At 46.3% G+C, this 17,392-nt stretch overlaps 1 protein-coding gene across 1 annotated transcript; it reads right to left on the bottom strand.

Moving 5' to 3' along the window:
* Positions 1-15,414: 15,414 nt before the first annotated feature.
* LOC6596955 (ADP-ribosylation factor-like protein 3) lies at positions 15,415-16,407 on the bottom strand. The gene is made up of 3 exons (XM_026989636.1): positions 15,766-16,407; positions 15,613-15,699; positions 15,415-15,537 (listed from the first exon to the last, which is right to left on the bottom strand). Exons 1-3 carry the CDS (start codon positions 16,405-16,407, stop codon positions 15,415-15,417), a joined length of 852 nt encoding a protein of 283 aa, XP_026845437.1.
* Between the last annotated feature and the right edge of the window lie 985 nt (positions 16,408-17,392).

Raw genomic sequence — 17,392 nt, forward strand, 5'->3', positions numbered from 1 at the left:
CCTTTTGGCAACTTATTATACAGCAGTGGCATAAACCTCAACATTTTAGAAGCGTTTTGAAAACGTGTATTCCTTTCTATAGTGATTCGGCTATGGTAGTGATCCAGGCACTATTGCAAGCATCTTCCTATTCTACCAACAGTCTATTCCAATCTGAACTTTGAAATCTAAAACAAACAAGAAACTTCGAAGAATACCGATCTGTGTTTTCCAAAGTCTAATTAAGCTTCTTTTAATTAAGTGTTCATTGAGCAGTTTGTCTGGGCTCCAATCGCTGTCAGGGTACTGTGCTACCCGATCCTGATTATCTTTTCCTTCTCATCATCAGTGATGTTAGAGGTGTTGGCATCCGATACGAGCTTCACCTTTATGGTCATGCGTGCGATCTTATTGTCCAAATGCAAAGGCGTACCACACCGAGCCAAACGCCCGGCGGCCTTCGGACCCAAGAACAACGTTTCGAAAATCATTTATTGTGTGATCTACAGGGCTGCACGTCTGTTGGGTCATTCTATCTTATCAAAGAGCCTTTTTAAACCACCGCGTGTTTCCTATCACTATCGGAGTAGAAGCAATGAGTCAGAATAGGCCTTTACATTGGCTGAAGCACGCTGTTGTGTCTTGGGACAGTTCACTTTTAAACCAAGCAGATTATGGATAAAAATACAAAAAATAGGCGACAATAACTGGATTCTTTTATCTGCAGTGGAACAAAATGAAGAAGTCCCATTAATATGTATCGAATTGGTGTGGGTGTCTGCTGCCAAGTGAAAATTTGAGTCTGAAATTTCTAACTCCCTGAAAACCACCAATGTTCTTTCCCCATAAATCGATTATGGCCGCAGGGGTCCACAAAATTCGTTTATCTAATTTCACAATTATTTTAAACTACTTGTTTCAAGGACTACATTCATATGTTTATCTTTTCCTTCCTCAGAAATAATTTAATAGGAAAATTTGTGTGTTCATATCTGCTGTTTTTTATGTCATTAGTGGTGATAGTTGCGCTAATACGCAGAACAAAGCAAAAACGCAATGTTTAGCGCAAAAGTAATCGAATATTTCGATTAGACGCACCTGCCCTCGAAAAGGACGCCATTTTTCCCACCACTAGGCCCGTATGCTTATCCTAAAGCAAAGACGGATTACGCAGCCACAGTTTAAACAGCTTATAATATAAGGGGATTTGAATATGAACCGATTTTGAACATTTTAGTATATAATCGACTTCTAGCTTTTGTGACAAAATGATTTTTTCCATCACACACAGCCAGACAGCCAGGAAAATTGGTTCTGAAAATTTCAACAATCGATAACCTCTGCCGCAGCGCTGCTGCCAGCTCAGCTGGAAAGCCAACTCCTTTCCCATAGGGCTATCTCTGTTTTCAGCTTGTTAGTGAGAAAAGTCTAATGTCATGCAGCTATTATCGTTAGGCACATTGTATGTGCTAGACATTCAATGTTCATAAGGTGATAGTTCGGATAGCGTCAATCTATGCGAACGATCGAGAATATAAAGATGTGAAAGACCAGTTAAACCATTGAGCCAGAAAACATGTCATATCGTTGCAGAACGTACATACACTTAATACGATATTATGTTCCTAAAAGGATATTGAAAAACATTCAGACATAACAAACGTACAAAGCGAAATCGAGAATTAGGTTGGATTATCCAGTAGTTGTTTTTTTTATAAATATATATATAGGACTCTCATGTTGCTTTCCCCGTTATCCTTGAAGGTAGACCGAAATTATCCTCCAGTGTAGTGATAATACAGGTAGCCTGATTTCCTACGGTACAGCCTGTCATTGGTGCACTCTCTGGCCGGAATTTGATACATTAAGCTCAACTAAATGACAGACTGGGTCTAAAGAGGGGCCGGGGGGGCTTCTCCCCTTGTTTCAGGGATGGCGTTGCCAAGTGTCGCAGCATAAGAGGCGAAAAAATCTGGGCGTAAACTAATTATGTCTGCTTTTTAGGCGCTCATGCAGGCGTGGCGGAGGCGACTGATATACATACACGGAGAAGCGTACGGCGGAAGATAGGGACACTCGGGGGAAGATATTGAATTTCTAAGTGACATTTGCTTGCTTCAGGAGACGAGGACTCGAGCAGCTCCTGGGATACGAGTATATTCAACAAGTCTTGGGTGGATATAATTTTTAAGCCCTGCCTATCTTTGCCGCCCCCTTGGCCGTGCTACAGGCAGCACCTCTGGCGCTAATTGGTGAGGGTGTGTGTGTGAGTTTGTGTCGAGTAACTCGATTTTGGATCAAAGTGGAGCGCTTCCGGTCTGTATTAATGGCTTATTCCTGCTGCTCCGTGCAGATGTATAACACTTATGTAATCCGTAAGAGAAACTTGCAAACACTGACAGAAAGAGAGTGGACAAGAGAGGCTGCTGTTAACAACAAAGCTACCACAAAGAGAGCAATCCTGCTCTTAACCAAAGTATAACAGTTTCGCACAGCACTCTTGCCATAAACTTGTGTTAACTGTACTTGTATAACTAAGGGAGGACCCACCACCCCTTGGTTCCCCAAGCCGGGACCAGAACCGCGCCACGTATAAGAGTGGAGCGCCATAAATCACGACAGCATTTGATTAGCGTCAATTCCACGTAGCCCCACAATCAATTCCCATTCACATCCACACTTCTCTCTCTGCACTCGCTCTCTATGGCATCTCCCGCTTGTCATTTCTCCAGTTTTGAATTTTGCGCAAGCGCCTGTAAAGTCCTCATTGTTTCCTTTTTCTTGATTACTAGCGGTCCAGCCACATTTCGCTGTGGCACATTGTGGTTGCATGCACGAGAAATGAGGAACAAAACAAAGCATACCTTTTTTCTAAATTTCTATATGCAATACTTGAGGGTACGCTACACGCCATATTTCGTTCCCGTCGTCTCCAATGGATCGTCTCCCCTTCCCCATTCCATTGCTGCATTTCCACCACTTGAATCCATTTAAAACCCATTCGAATGTGAAGATCGCGTCACATTTCGTCTAAGTATAAATATTTCAACAGTGGATAAAACATGGACCACTCAATTGACTCTCTTTTAGCTATTTTTTGAAGGCGCTCACTGGTATGATAATGCAGATACATATATAATACTTAATGACAATGGCTTTGTCCGAGAAAAGTGATTCTCTTTTAATGATCCTTCCACTGAAATGCTCCCATTGGACCGCCTGTGGCACACACCGTATAAACCCCACTTTGCACCCTTAGGAAGAGATTAGCTTTAGTTATAAAATCATTGGCTTTAGTTGATCGAACATAGGTTTGGCTGGTTACTTTAAGTACAGTTGAATACGAAGATAATACCTTACTTTTCTCGATTATTCTTTATGTGTTTCTCTGCGGCCTGGGAAATGGATATGACATCAGCATGGATGTGCCAGAAACAGCACAGTAGCAAGCTGCAGTAATTATCCGATCGCCATGATTAAACATTTTAAAAATTTGTATTATGCGGCTAGCTCACATGTCTTCGGTTCGCAGATCGACCGCTTGCGATTGTCTACGTTCTCTTTGAGGAGCACGATAAAACCTAGACGAAGCCTCACTTAATGCCGGCACCGTCTTGAGCCAGGATTCGAGGAGCATTTGAATCTGCATGGCTCCAGTTAGACCTGCCCCAGAATATCGTGCTGCGGTTGCCGTGGAGACATGGCACGACACTCCCTCCCCGATCCCGGACGGGGCCATAGAGGGCCACACAGTGCGTTCGAGTGGAAATTTGTATTCAAAATGGAGCCCGAAATGAAATTATCGACCACAGACAGATTTCAGACGTGGATTCAATTACAAAACACACTTGGACAGTAGTTGCGGAGTGGGTTTCTGAGAGGGTATGGGGGTTATGGAATTGGTCATTGTCTTGGGCCGCACACATTCATACGCACTGTGTGTGTGTTATGACATTTGCTTACGAAATGAACAAGCACTTAACGGCCAGTCCTAATGTTAATTAGCTACACACACACACACACGCACTCACACCTGTGCCAACCCGCACACCTCTTGTGCATGGAGTGTGTGTGTGCGTGGGCCGTGTTTCGGTATGCGTCTCGTAACGTATACGTAATTGCTCTGTATACAATTGTAATTATAAACCACTAATAAGATTCGAACACGAAACGATTTTCAAACCGCCATGAAACGTGGCAACGCAGCAGACTTCTACGGCACCCTACAGCACTCATCCTCACAGTCGCCCCCAAGCCCCTTCTCCATGGCGCGTCAGAGTCTCGTCGCCGCTGCCACATCAACAAGTTAATTTTGCATCTGTGAGGGGAGGGGTCATTGCTGGTGGTGGTGAAGGCATTGGCATCTGTTCTTGGTGGCATGAGAAGCTCCGGGATAGGGTATTAAGAGAGAGAGCAGTCGAGAGGAGAGATGGGTACGAGTGGAGCGCTCAAGTGACTATTTAATGCGATTAAAATTGCAAAAGCTTTGCTCGACCCGGCTTCACGTGGATCCCGATGGCCGCTAGATGAACTCATGGGCCTCTAGTGGCATTTCGTTACGACATTTGAGCAGTATGGTCATCGGCTGGCCTCGAAGGAGTGTATTCAAAACTGATTCGCTTATCGATAGTTTCTCAAAGTTTTCAAATAATGAAAGTGGTTTCATACAAAAACGATTCAAGATATACATTCTTTATTTCTCATACCCCAGTAAAAACATTATCAGAGGTGGCACTTTGGATATACAGTCGTAAACTGTTGTACATACTCCTATGTATGTCCTTCTGTTGTATAGTTTAAGGTTGAAGGAAGCATCCCCGAGGGGGTTCAACTGTAAGCGAAATGGATTTCAATTCGAATAATGATTTCTGCTGAACCAGTTCCATATCTGCATTGGATGGAAGACTTCAATAGATGACCTTGCCGGACTGTACCTCTGTTCTAGTCGTTCAAGTTCTCGTTCTCGTTTGGTCTCTATCTCAGCAGAGATTACGGGATTTTCGCCTTCATCCCTGTCTCTCTTTCTGGTTTTCCCGGCAAGTCGCCTCGAAATGAAAATGGAAATTGACAACTGGCCAACGGGAGCGGCATCCCTGCTGCGAACGCTGACCGACCGACCGACCGACCACCAAGAAGGAGTGCATTCATATGTGAAATGGAAAAATTATAATCCAAATAAGAGAATGTAAACGGAGAAGGAGACGGATACGGATACGGAGAGTGCTAGCTTCGAGCTTCGAGGTTCGAGCTCAGAGGCTTCTGGGGCAGACCTCAGGAGCGAACGGTGGCGAATCGGAATCGATGACGGATGCGCTGGCAGGACAACAAGTCATCGGTCGCCGGGTCCTCTGGCCACGTTCACATGTCGCTCATAGATTGGGTTCGCCGTCCTTCGTCCTCCGTCCGATGGTGATGGCGACGGCGATGGCGATGGCAACGTCGACGGCTACTGCTGTAGCCATTTTTGAAAATTTCTTAAAATTCAATAAATATTTATGAGTTGATAATACCAAAGGCACGCGTACTCATACGCACACACAGCTGACATGGTCGCTTGGTCGCTTGGTTGAATTAAATGGATAACGGATACGGGCACGGCGCAAAGGAACAACTCCATGCGCGGCGCCACACACAAAATGCAAACCCAGTGGGGCACGACCGTGTACGACCGGGCATGGCGATTGAGTGGCTCTTCGGCTATATGGGCGTGCATCTCAAAGTGGGGCACTCCCATACACTACACTACATTGCATCCAGTAAATGTGCATAATTCATAGGTCTCTGTTTGTAGCTGGCATTAGCCAGGACAGATTCTCCTCTGAAGGACAGACACAGAAATATAAGCAGTAATCTAAGCAATAAGTGCATTTCAGATGATCCCACAACCACACATACAAGTTATATGGAAAAGTACGCACTCATTTCCTGTTTTATATCAAAACATGTTTTGGAGGTTTACAACGTACGGTAATTAATCAGAGATCTCATGGAAGCAGACTCTGTCATTAATTCTTCCAGGAATATCTGCACTTAAGGTGAATGGTTCAAAAGTTACCTTTCTCTCTCTGTATGTTTCATTTCCACACCTACGTCAAAAGTTCTGGCCAAAGTGCTGTCCAGATGTAGAAGGAGATCAGGCGATCTCCTGAAAAATTAGTTTGGTAATTATTCACGGATCCCCTCTGTATGTATTCTAAGCAATCGCCTAGTCTAGGAACTTCTTCAACCGGCCTTCCTGCCGAGGCAATGTGGAGACTGCCCATATTCTCACTATTGTGGTCGAGATAATGTGGTCGATTTTTGACTTGTTCGACCGCATGACAGCAGCACCACCCAATAGTCAGGAACTGAGCGATGCCTACCAGGCCAGGCCTCTGAAGAGGCAGAGAAATGATATGAGAACATACACCTCAGCTGCCTTCTCCCAGATCCTGGCCATCAGCCATTTTATAAACTGGAACAAAATGCCCGAGTGTGACCAAGCCTCGATGTTGAGAACCCTGGTTCTGCTCGTTGTTTCCAAAGAGAGCGTCTTCAGTGTAAAAAAAAACACCTTTTCTACATTTGAAAAGAAGTAGCTGAAAACTAATCGCGCCGAGATCGAGAAGAATATACATAGATAGATTGTCACACTAGGAGATAATCAATTATCTGTTACCGGAATATTAATTCTTTTAATTTTAATCCCATTATCTAACAATGATGATATCCATCGTTGCCCCGATGTGTTTAGCGCTTATCAAAATCACATGCGGTCTTACGACTTTCGCGGACGCGCTGAAGACGATGAATTTGGGTGTAGGTACTTCATAGATCAATAGACGATCAACTAAAGAAGCCAGGAATTTGTCACCGGCAGGAATGGGATACGATCAATTGAAGATTATTGCAAAATGCAATTTAGATGAAACGTTTGCTTTGTTTTTTTCCTCATTTCCCATTCGTGGGCAGATCAGAAGAGTCGATCGAGCTGGAACCATCCGTATGTCCCATCTGTCAAGACATATGTATGGCTGAGGCACTCCGCGGACTCCTTCGGGTCTAGACCATTGGGATGAGGGGATTGTGGATATGGCATTAGTATTCTGAAGCTGTATATATTTATGCATGTTCCGCCTATGAGTCAATGTGTTGATTGGGCGTTCTTTGTCAGCTGTTTGTGTGGGGAGGAGCGCTGGAATGGAATTCATCAGAAAGTAATTATTGGAAAAGTTTTCGGTCTGGTATCTGGCTGTGCAGCGGCGAGGCAATGTCCCAACTATGAGGGAGGTCCGCACTTCTTGGCCCCGTTGTAAGCCATCGACAAACACGTGGAACTCAACGGAAGAGATGAACAAACTTTGGCAAACAACAAGCAGAATCGAAACGCAAACTTATTTATAAAAACGACGAGCGAACCGAGCTTAATGAAATTCTGTGCATATTCCGGCAAACGTACGCCAGCCCGGGTGCTCGCTCGGTTTTTCTACATAACCTTAGGTTCGTTCTGTGCGATTGTTCTTGCGTCTGGCTGAGGCTGAGATAGTTCCTTAAGGGCAGTACGGGCAGGCGGACACGCAGCCGGAGCCGGAGAGCGCGTGTACGTGATGTTCATATTCTCATAAATTCAATAATTTATACGCGAATGTATGTACATATTATGGACACACACACACACACACGTGCATCTGGCTTTGTTGGAGTGTGTGTATGCGTACATTGATACAAAAATATAATGAAGAATGAATATCGACTTACATATACATATGTATTTCAAGATCTTTACATTGGATATGGGTTGGCTTTTTCAAAAGCATCGATCTGGGGTCATCAGACATGTCTGCAACAATAAAAACCGAGTAAGGGATTTATATTTATTATTTATTGTATTTTAAGTCTAGGAACTTCTCACATTTCCTTTGCTCGAAACGCAAAAAATTATAGTATGCGATGCAAAGATATTTAAATGGTATGCGAGATTGACTTTGGCTACTTTTGGGACTGTATGGAGAGCAGTCGGGGCAGGAGAACACGATGTACAGACTCTATACGATAGACAATGATGTCGACACTTTCAGTTTTGTAACTCGATTTTCAATAAAAACAGTACACAAAACTTTGCCCTCGCTGCCTCCTCACTTTGTTGATAACTTAATTTCGTTTGGCGCTGTTCACTTGGCTGTTTCACAGGCTAAAAGCATTTCATTGTTGGCCAACAACTCTTTTTTCGTGCTGATGCTGCTGCTGAATGGCAAGTGTGTGGGCGAGGCGACGCAACAAGACCCAAGTGTCGGCATTTTAAACGCACACATACTCGAGCATCGACTAAAGCTACCGCTTTTGGGTCCAAGGAAAACGCTCTTAAAATTGAGCTATCTACTGTCTAAAGCCATTGGCCATAAGGTCTATGACTGAGAGAGAGGGAGAGGGGACATAGCTCTCGATTTCGATTAACGAGCAGAGTTCGAGGAAACGGTAACCTGTTGTTTCTGTTGTTTTCCTTATCGATTGTCCTCATGGCGATGGGTCGCTCATTATACGTGTATGCTCTGCTCTGCTCGCATCGCATAATGCCATTGTAGTCTTTTTAGACACTAATCACTCTCGAATATCAGACCAGTGGCGGCGTCATAATACAAATAATGATGCGTCATAAAGAACAAATTTCTCAGTACAATATACGCTCCTCCACCGCTGCTGTGGCTGTGGCCGTTCCCGTTCCTCGCTGCTGGCCTTCTCCTTCTCGCTATCTATGAGTATGTATTGTCATAAATCTTTCATTGATTGCAAACGAAGACATCGACACAACGTCAACGCGGCGGGTAGGCGGTCGGCGGAGTGGCGTGGTGGCATAGTGGCACCGAATCACGGGGGATTGGGGATTAAGGGTTTTGGCGGCGCCGTGTCGTGTGGCAGAAAAGAAATTCTATAAAGCGACCAAGCTGAAATATATATAAATATTTTAGCCATCGCCGAGCAATACGATGCTGTTGCTCTGTTGCTCTAAGAATTGGGTATATTAGGCTGCACATCAGGGCAGTCATACATATCCATATGTGTGGATGTTGGGAAGAAAGATCACTTCATATTCCATCTGTTCTCAGGTGGTTGTCTGATAGGGCACTCGACATTCGCCATGACTGCCACGTATGGTTAGTCCCTTTCCCTGTTCGTTTATCTCGTTTATTGTGGATTTCATTATGGCTGTGTTTGCGTGTCTTTTGCTTCGCGGTGGCTTATTCCGCCATTCGATTTTGAAAATGTAAATCTCTTGTCGTCGTCCTCGTCCGCGTCCTCGTTTTCGATGCCTTTGGCCATTGGATTGGGTTTGGGTTGGGGTTTGGGTCTCGGTTTGATGCTGGTGTCGATATCGGTGGCGGTGTCGGTGACGGTGACGGTGTCGGTGACGGTGTCGGCGGCATCGTTTGTCAACATGTCACCAGCGCTGGTTGGTGATTTTGATCTGAATTATTAAGTTGCTTTTAATGCGTTTGTTTTTGGCTTTAGCTTTGACAGCGCATGCCGTTTTGCTTCTTATTGGCACAGTTTTCCCAATGCCACCTGGCGGCACCTGGGGAAGGGCAGGTGAATAGCTGTTCAATTGCTAAGGCAGTTTCACTCGGTCTCCGTGAAGCTGTTTCAGTCCATTATTCAGAGAGCTCTCTGTTGATATGATCTATGGGCGCCATCGCCACTCCGTACGTTCGTGTTACGTTCTCGCAATGCCCCGCAAAATTCGTAGAGGAACTCCCATCCTCATTATACAGATTTGTTTATCAAGGGTCCACGCCGGGGCGTACGTATGGTCCATGTGCTCGTGTCCGTCTACTTCCGAAGCCCTGGGACTTCATAAATCTGCCACGGCGGACTTTATCAAAACGCCAGGCCGGCAATGGTAACGCCTCTGGCCTCCTGCGCCGCAAGTTGAGCATCAACTACATAAGAAAGTAAATTGAGACACGACGGACACGTGAGTTTGATAGATTGAGGGATACATATAGAGGCATACATACTCGTACTCGTACTCGTGCTCTCTCTGGCATACGCACATCATGCTGGCCAGGCGATGGAGATGGCAATGGCAATGGCGTTGCGTTGGCGATGGTGGCATTCTCAGCGTCTAGCATCCTTGCCGTGCCGTGCCGTGCCTTGCCTTGCCTTGCCCTGCCTTGGCTAGGGATTGTGCCTGTATGCGTATTTCATTAACGTCGCCTTTGAAAATCCATTCATTTATCAAAAGCAAACTTCAAACACGCACATCTCCGTCGGAGTGTGTGAGAGTATTCCATCCGTCTCTCCGTGAAAGCAAACACATTTATGTGTGTGGCGTATGGTGTGTGCGTGTGTGTGTGTGTACGATGTAGATACTGCAACAATTTACCAGGGAATAACTGGCGTAGCAGCATCGTAAAAACGGAGCGGCCAAAAGGATCAATGAAGTATGCCTAAGAATCTGTCATTTATGACACATGACATACTTTATGAGCCTGACAGAGACCCAGGATTGTGGGTCTGCCTGTGGCAGGACCAGGGCCAGGATAATAACAGCAGCGATAATAAAGATAAGCTAAAAGAAACTTGGCCAAAATGCAATTGAAAGTTTTGCTCTTGGCAACTTGACGCCGTCGTCCGCAACATAAAATCCGTGTCCTGCGGCTATGCGTGTGCCTATCCTTGTATCTCCGTCTCCGTCTCCGTCTCCTGCCTCTTCCCTGCTTCCTTCAGCATCCCAACACTCTTTCCTCTCCTCCTGCTTTTGCCTAGGCCAAATTCATGTATGTATTTGTAACTCTTGAAATCTGCTCGTAAATCTCATAGACTTTGCTTTATCGAAGACTTTAGTTGTGGGTGTTGTTGCTGCTCCTGCTGCCATCGCCTCAGTCGCCTCCGTCGCCTTTGTCGCTCCTCCTCTGTTGCTCATTGTGGCATGTAATCCTTTTCTCCTTATTTCGGCTGCAGGCTCGTAAAGCGCCTGAGAATTTATATTTATGGCTTGCCATGTTGTACACACACTGGGAAATATTCCTACCGCCTCCTTCACACTCCTTCACATATATGTATGTTACGAATCCATCTCGACGACATCGACATCCACATTCCATGGGGCCAATTTTATGCGTTAATTTTGTGTAGACGTTCAGTTTTGGCATATGGCACAAAAAAGTATCCATATTTGGATACGATTCAGCATAAGTTTGTGGCGAACAAATGGAAATACAGATTTTATGCAGCACTCAATAGTCCTGGAGCAGGGGATGGCCGTTCACCTTTGCCCTGAGCTCGAAGATTTTCTGAAATAAATAAAACATCTGTAGAAATCATGTGTATCAGAATGATTCATCTGATGTTTCGTGGCTGCCAATAAGAAGTCGTTATTTGTAAGACGAATTCCCGCCTTTTCTGTCTTTCCAATAATCTTTCTCCCCAGAATACAAAAAATGAAATCAATAAAACTTAAACTACTATTCCGATTCCACTATCATTAAGTGGCATGAATGGAATGAATCACTCTGAAGTTCGTTGGCCTCTCACAGTTCGCCCTGGCCCCCGCCTCCTGCCTCCTGCCGTGCTGGTCAGGTGGGAGAGTGACTGCGCCTCTTCCTCTTGAACATCGAGTGTGTAACCCCACACTGCCTGTGAACCAGGAGGCCTGTCCGGGACGGCCGGAAACCGAAGCCAAAATCCTCCTCTTTGGGCTCGATTCGTATTATGAATTAAGCACAAGGCAGCTCGTCTCGCAATAATTGCAAACTACTGAAGCATTTAATATTTTGAGTGCATTTCCGCGTTACGCGTTGACCAAAAAAAAAAAAAAAAAAAAAAAAAACGAGGATGAACAGAAACGAACAGACATGAAGGGGAGCCGGAGGAGGAGCTGCATAAGCTGGAGTTGGTGCTTTTGCAGGAGCAGGGGAGCAGGAGCAGTAGATGGAACTGAGGACCAAGCTGGCCAAATCGAAGCGCATGGAAATTGAAAGTTAAAGAGGCAGCACAATCGATCTGAAGGGGAGAGCTGAGCCGCAGGCGGAACGGTCAGCCGAGGACGAGGAGTGGCAGAGGTCACTTCTCACCGGCCCCACCGGCCGTAAAGTTAATAAAGAGCCCTGGGGGCGATAAACAATTTGCGTTGCGAAAAGTCGATCAGGGAGGACGATGACGAGGCCGGGCGGAATAGGGCGGGCGCTTAAGGCGTCGACGGGACACACGGAACATCGGACTGCGAACTTGAAATTCTAATTGGCATTTTATGCCGGACGGACGGACGGACGCATTGCTCTGGGATGTGGCATGGGAATGAGATTGGAAGGAGGGGATGTGACGCGAGGTTGATGTGATTGAGGTCCATGTCCAGGTCCATAGCTAGCTTTTGCACAGGTGTGAAATCGTTGAAGAATTCTCACGAATACATTTAATCCGCTTTCAGATTTTTTCAGTTTTCTCTCTGCCTCTGTGTCTGTGCCCGCTTCGTCCGCTCCGGCCTCCGTCTCTGTTTTGTGTGCCTGAGCTTGGAAAGGATCCATGGGTAGCAGCGGCGGCAGCAGGAGCAACCTCGACCGCTTTGCATTTTGTGGACGATATCATGTTGGATTAAAAAGAGCGACGTCTCCGTCGTCATCTCTACTGCATCTGCTGGTGCCATCCTTCGTCCTTCATCTAGTAGCCCTGAAAAATAATTTCGTGCACATGTCCTGCTGCCCTTTTTCAGCAAGTTTGTTTGGCATCCAACGCCCTTGCATACAATGAGCGTATCGGGTTACCCTTTTAGCGGTCCACCACTTGACCAAATCGCCTGGCTTTCGCCCTCCCGAGCTCCCTCCTTCTGGCTCTGGCGGTGCTCCATTTCTATCCTCACGTGTAAACCGCAAATACTAAAGCGGCGTGACTTTATTTGATTATGTTCACAGAGAGGAAGAGAGGCAATCCTTACTGAAGAGCTTCGTACGAGTACGAGAAACATTGGGTCCAGGCATAACACGATTGTGGCTTAAATTGAAATTGAAACTTGATTTTTTGGGCCAAGGCAATTGCTGGGGCCCGACCAATCCTCCTGTAAAGATACCAAACTTATGAACAAGTTTCTAGAAATTTTTGAAGATTCATTTACACTTTGGGCAATCCTCTCCAGGCTTTTCTCACCGGTCCTACACACCGTGTTTCCCGTCCTCACAGGAATGTGCATATCCATAATCGCATAATCGTAAAAAAGTCCTAAAAACGTGAAAAAAAATGCCGATTAAATCTTTATTTTCCGCCTTGGCGCACTGCCGCACCATCACCACCACCATTGCCATTACCACGGCGGATGACGAGGGTTGTGGAACGGGTTATCGATATTGATGAGTCGCTGCTGACCCGGCGGCACACACACTCGTATTTGGTTACACATTTCTGAGCCCTTGACTGTTGACAGACATGTGACAGCGGCTGATGGCGGCTCATGGCGGCGGATGACGGGTGGGCCGGATCGTACAAACAGATGATTTAATAACTCTCCTCGCAGAACTGATTAGGAATGCCGCAAAAGGAGTGACCGCACCAGAGGGGTTGGCATTGGCGTTGGCGCTTTTGTAAATATGCCTCTCGTGTTGACAAAAACTAACCACCACCCCATGGTGGGTGGGTGCTACCGGTGGGACGTTGACGTTGCTCCTGTTCCTGCAGTTCCTGTTCCTGTTGTTCCTGTTGTTCGTCTTGTTCCTCTTGTCACCGCAGCATATCCCCTTTTCTCCTGCACCCGTGTTTGTGTGTGATTGATGACAACGCGAATAAGCGATGATTGATGCTTATTTTACACTTTTCGCTACAACACACGGCGACAGATGTTTGTCTGGGAGTCGGGTGCAGCGCACCGGCGTTGGGTTATATATCGAGGGATTATTATGAGCACACGTTCGAGCGTCTCCAGACAACGACTACGACGACTACGACGACGTCGACAAGGACGAGCCGCAATCATCAATGTCACCCATCAGCGGGTGTGGGTGAAATCTCTGTCGGTGTAGTAGTAATTGTTTGATTCTGCCCTCTCCTGCCGACGCGTCGTGTGTGTCATTTTGTGTCTATAGGATGCTTCTTCGTATGGGTTTGGTTATTGGTGTTCGGCAATACATCATCGCCTGGGTGACGGGGCCCAGGCACACCCACACCCATGGCCAGACCCCACTAGACCCCACTGGACAAACCGGATGACTGAAACCAACTTTGCATAGCAGTCTCCTCTGCTGTCTGGCCGCATCAATGCGGCGCATGGTTCTTTAAATACATGTAGTTTGAAATGCCATATAATGTATAGACGATAGGGCGGCGACTAATTTCAGCTAAGATTGTTAATTAGAGCCTTCAAACGGACAAGGATTGTCATAAGTTGTGTGAAATACGAAATGCTTTTACTAACCGAATCGATTGATTTATTTTTGTTCCGTGAATAACGCTTCTCTGTGGTTGCGATGCCTCCAAATGGATAACAATAACATGCTAGAGCATTATAAACCTCTTACTATGACTGCATGATTTTTCCACACAGTTTCCATTGCTGGTCCCACTCTCTTCTATTGAAATGCAGTGGATAACGACGAATAGTACGCTCTGTGCCCACTCTGCATCCACAATCATATGCAGATCGAGCGGAAGCTTTGTGCGCCGGCAAGGGCCGCGGCTCTACTATGTACGAGTATGTGAGCTTATGATTAATGTAACTGGTAAAATATATTTTGTAAATATCGCAATCGTCTCTCTGTCTTTTGGTATTGCTGATTGCAAAAGTGACGAATCTATTGTTTTTTTCGGGGACGGGTTATCTCTCTACGACTTCTCTTCATTTTGCTCACTTTTGTCATGAAAAACGGAGAAACATAGAGAGAAAGATAGAAACCATGACCACTCCATTGATTGGAGCCGCACATGCACGAGGAAAAGTGTCCGGGAGAGAGAGAGAGAGAGAGAGAGAGAGAGATAGAAGGAGTAAGCGCGGGAAATGGCGTTGCGTAGCCACTGTAATTTGATAAGTTCATTATGGCTATAATAGTGGTCCGATCTGATCCAATCTGCTAGAAATGGTCATTGTCAATTATTCTGCGTTTTTGGTTATTTTTATTAAATACATAAAGTTGTATGAAAAAAATTGACAATATAATAAATATAAACTTAAACATCAGCAAATATCTTTATAGTTTTTTTTCGCACATTAAAATTTGTGTATCATTTTAGAAATCGCGATTTGCGAAAACCGGACTACGAGATATTGCGATTGGACAGTCAATGTGCCTCTTTTTGCGATAAGCGGAGAGATAACCGGCTTTAAAATGGGAAAAAGCGCGAAATTACCCGCAGAAAAAACCATAACATCTTTACTTAAACCTTAACTATAAAATACTGCTTAAATCCTATAAATAAAAACGTAAGGCCTCTGGTAACAAAATGCTTTTGGCACGTCGGACGCGGACACGTGACAGAAAGCTAAGACGCTGCTTGCTCCGGATTTGGCGCTACCTCTTGTCGCGAGCGAACTAAGAAAATTGTCGGCGGCGCCGTACTGGGACGCACCGTTGTCTGATTAACACTATTGACTGTAGGCCAGAGCTGTTGAGAGCAAGGATATATGTAAATAGGTACACTCATAGATAAGTCTGAGAAATCCCTTCGAAGGATGGCTACCTTTCTGTTTGGGCGACGAAATCGGCCGCGATGCACTTGCGCCATCTTGCTGCTGGATAGGAGTGACTTCTTGCGTCGGTGCCAGACCTGCTGGAGGGAAAACCAAGTTGAGGTGAGAAAGATGACGTGTGTGTGCTTGTAGTCGAATATAACCTGCATGTTGACGTCGTAGCGGACGCGCTGCTCGAGCATGGGACGCCGTGCCACTAGCTGGCGGCACAGCCAAACAATGCCGTGTCCCAAATCCCTGGCGTCGTCCATGTGGCAGATGTGAAGGGGGCAGCCGCAGGAGCGAGCCAGCTGGTCCAAGCCAAAGGAGTGCTCCACGTCGTACAGTTGCACTCCCTCGCGGTGTCGCTTGGCCACCAGAAGCACAGGCTTTCCGTCCAGAGCCGTGCCCTGAAGGCACTTGCGCAGCAGCGCGAACGTGTCCTCCAGCTCCTCCATGCCCGAGCCAAGATCGAAGCAGTAGATCAGTGCATGACTGGCAGCGTAGTAGTGCTTCCAGAGGCGCTGCATTTCCGCATTGCCACCGACCTCGGTGAGCTGCAGATCCACAGCGATATCCTCGCGCTGTAAAGCCGCCGACTCCAAGCGGTAGCATCGCACTCCGTTAGTGGGATCCAGATCGTCCCCGCCGCGCTCTCGACCGCTCACCCGGTGGCCCAGCTCCGTCTTTCCACTGCCAGCGGGCCCCAGAAGCAGCACCTGGAACTCCTCAGGCGGCGGCAAGGCCCTAAAACAGCAGCAGGAGGAGCAGAAGTAGCGGCGCAGCTTGGCGCATAGCACACCCATCTAGGACATGGCCATACCGACCACCAGCTCTGATTTGTTTGATTATTTTTACTGTTTCAAATAAACTTTTGCTCCGAGTTCCCGTTGATTAATGCGGATTTCAGTTTCTGTTTGTTTACATGCCACAGGCGGCGGCCAGCTGATTGTGCCACGGAGTCGTCATGGGCAACGCAAGCAAATGCAGTGTTTTGGTCAGTGTTCCACTGCTCTTTGCCATGGAGACGCCGACGACAAGGGATGGGATGGAGACGTAAGCGACTCGCAGACAAGCGATTCCCCGGTAACTTTTCTCCATTCGATTGTTCCAATGGTGGTTCTTCTCTGTTAACTGGAATCCATGTTACCCTCCCTGTTCCTTTCGCTGGTAGCCTTTCGAGAATCCCCCTGTTAGGCAGCGTAACAGTTCGAAGTGAGAGCTTTCTCTCTCGAGTGATAGACGCCAGATGGCGTTTTTGTCCCAATTCTGAAATAGTGGTATATCGCATATCCCAGTATCTATGTTTATCCTATGCAGTGTAGTTGGGACTTTTAAAGTTGGGACCTTTAAAGTTGGGACCCATGATGTTCCCCATATAAAATTTGTACAAGTATATTTCAATTAGGGCTCATAATTCCTTGCAGACCTTCAACAGGCTTTGCAATTATTGATTCGGTTTAATTTCCTGATTGCCCCTGCATCCCAAATGCCAGGACACAGCCCGTCGGTGCCAGCTCCAGTGCACACACATAATGCATATTTGATGAGGCAGTGGCAGTAGCAGTTGCAAAAGCAGTGGCTGTGGCAGTGGTCGTTGCGGCTTTGTGGCTTCTATGTTCTGCTGGGGAGCAGAGCCAAAGCTCTTCATACATTTGCGCTAATCGCTCTCTGGCCGTATTTGCCCAGGCCTAAGCCCAGAATAGAAGCCCCTTTGTGTGTTATTCCATTGCATTATGATGTGCTCTGCCCATAACAGTAACGGGTAAGCACATGTAGCCCGCTTCCTGC

This window comes from Drosophila persimilis, unplaced genomic scaffold (genome assembly GCF_003286085.1).
Source record: "Drosophila persimilis strain 14011-0111.01,24,50 unplaced genomic scaffold, DperRS2 tig00000431-arrow-pilon, whole genome shotgun sequence".
Taxonomy (NCBI): Eukaryota; Metazoa; Arthropoda; class Insecta; order Diptera; family Drosophilidae; genus Drosophila; species Drosophila persimilis.

Excerpts from the sequence above, each read along its gene's own strand:
- LOC6596955 (XM_026989636.1), bottom strand. The coding sequence starts at position 16,407 with ATGGGTGTGCTATGCGCCAAGCTGCGCCGCTACTTCTGCTCCTCCTGC. Across the intron at positions 15,700-15,765 it reads GCTACGACGTCAACATGCAG|GTCTGGCACCGACGCAAGAA; the intron begins GTTATATTCGAC and ends TCCCTCCAGCAG. Across the intron at positions 15,538-15,612 it reads TTCGTCGCCCAAACAGAAAG|CTCTGGCCTACAGTCAATAG; the intron begins GTAGCCATCCTT and ends TGCTCTCAACAG.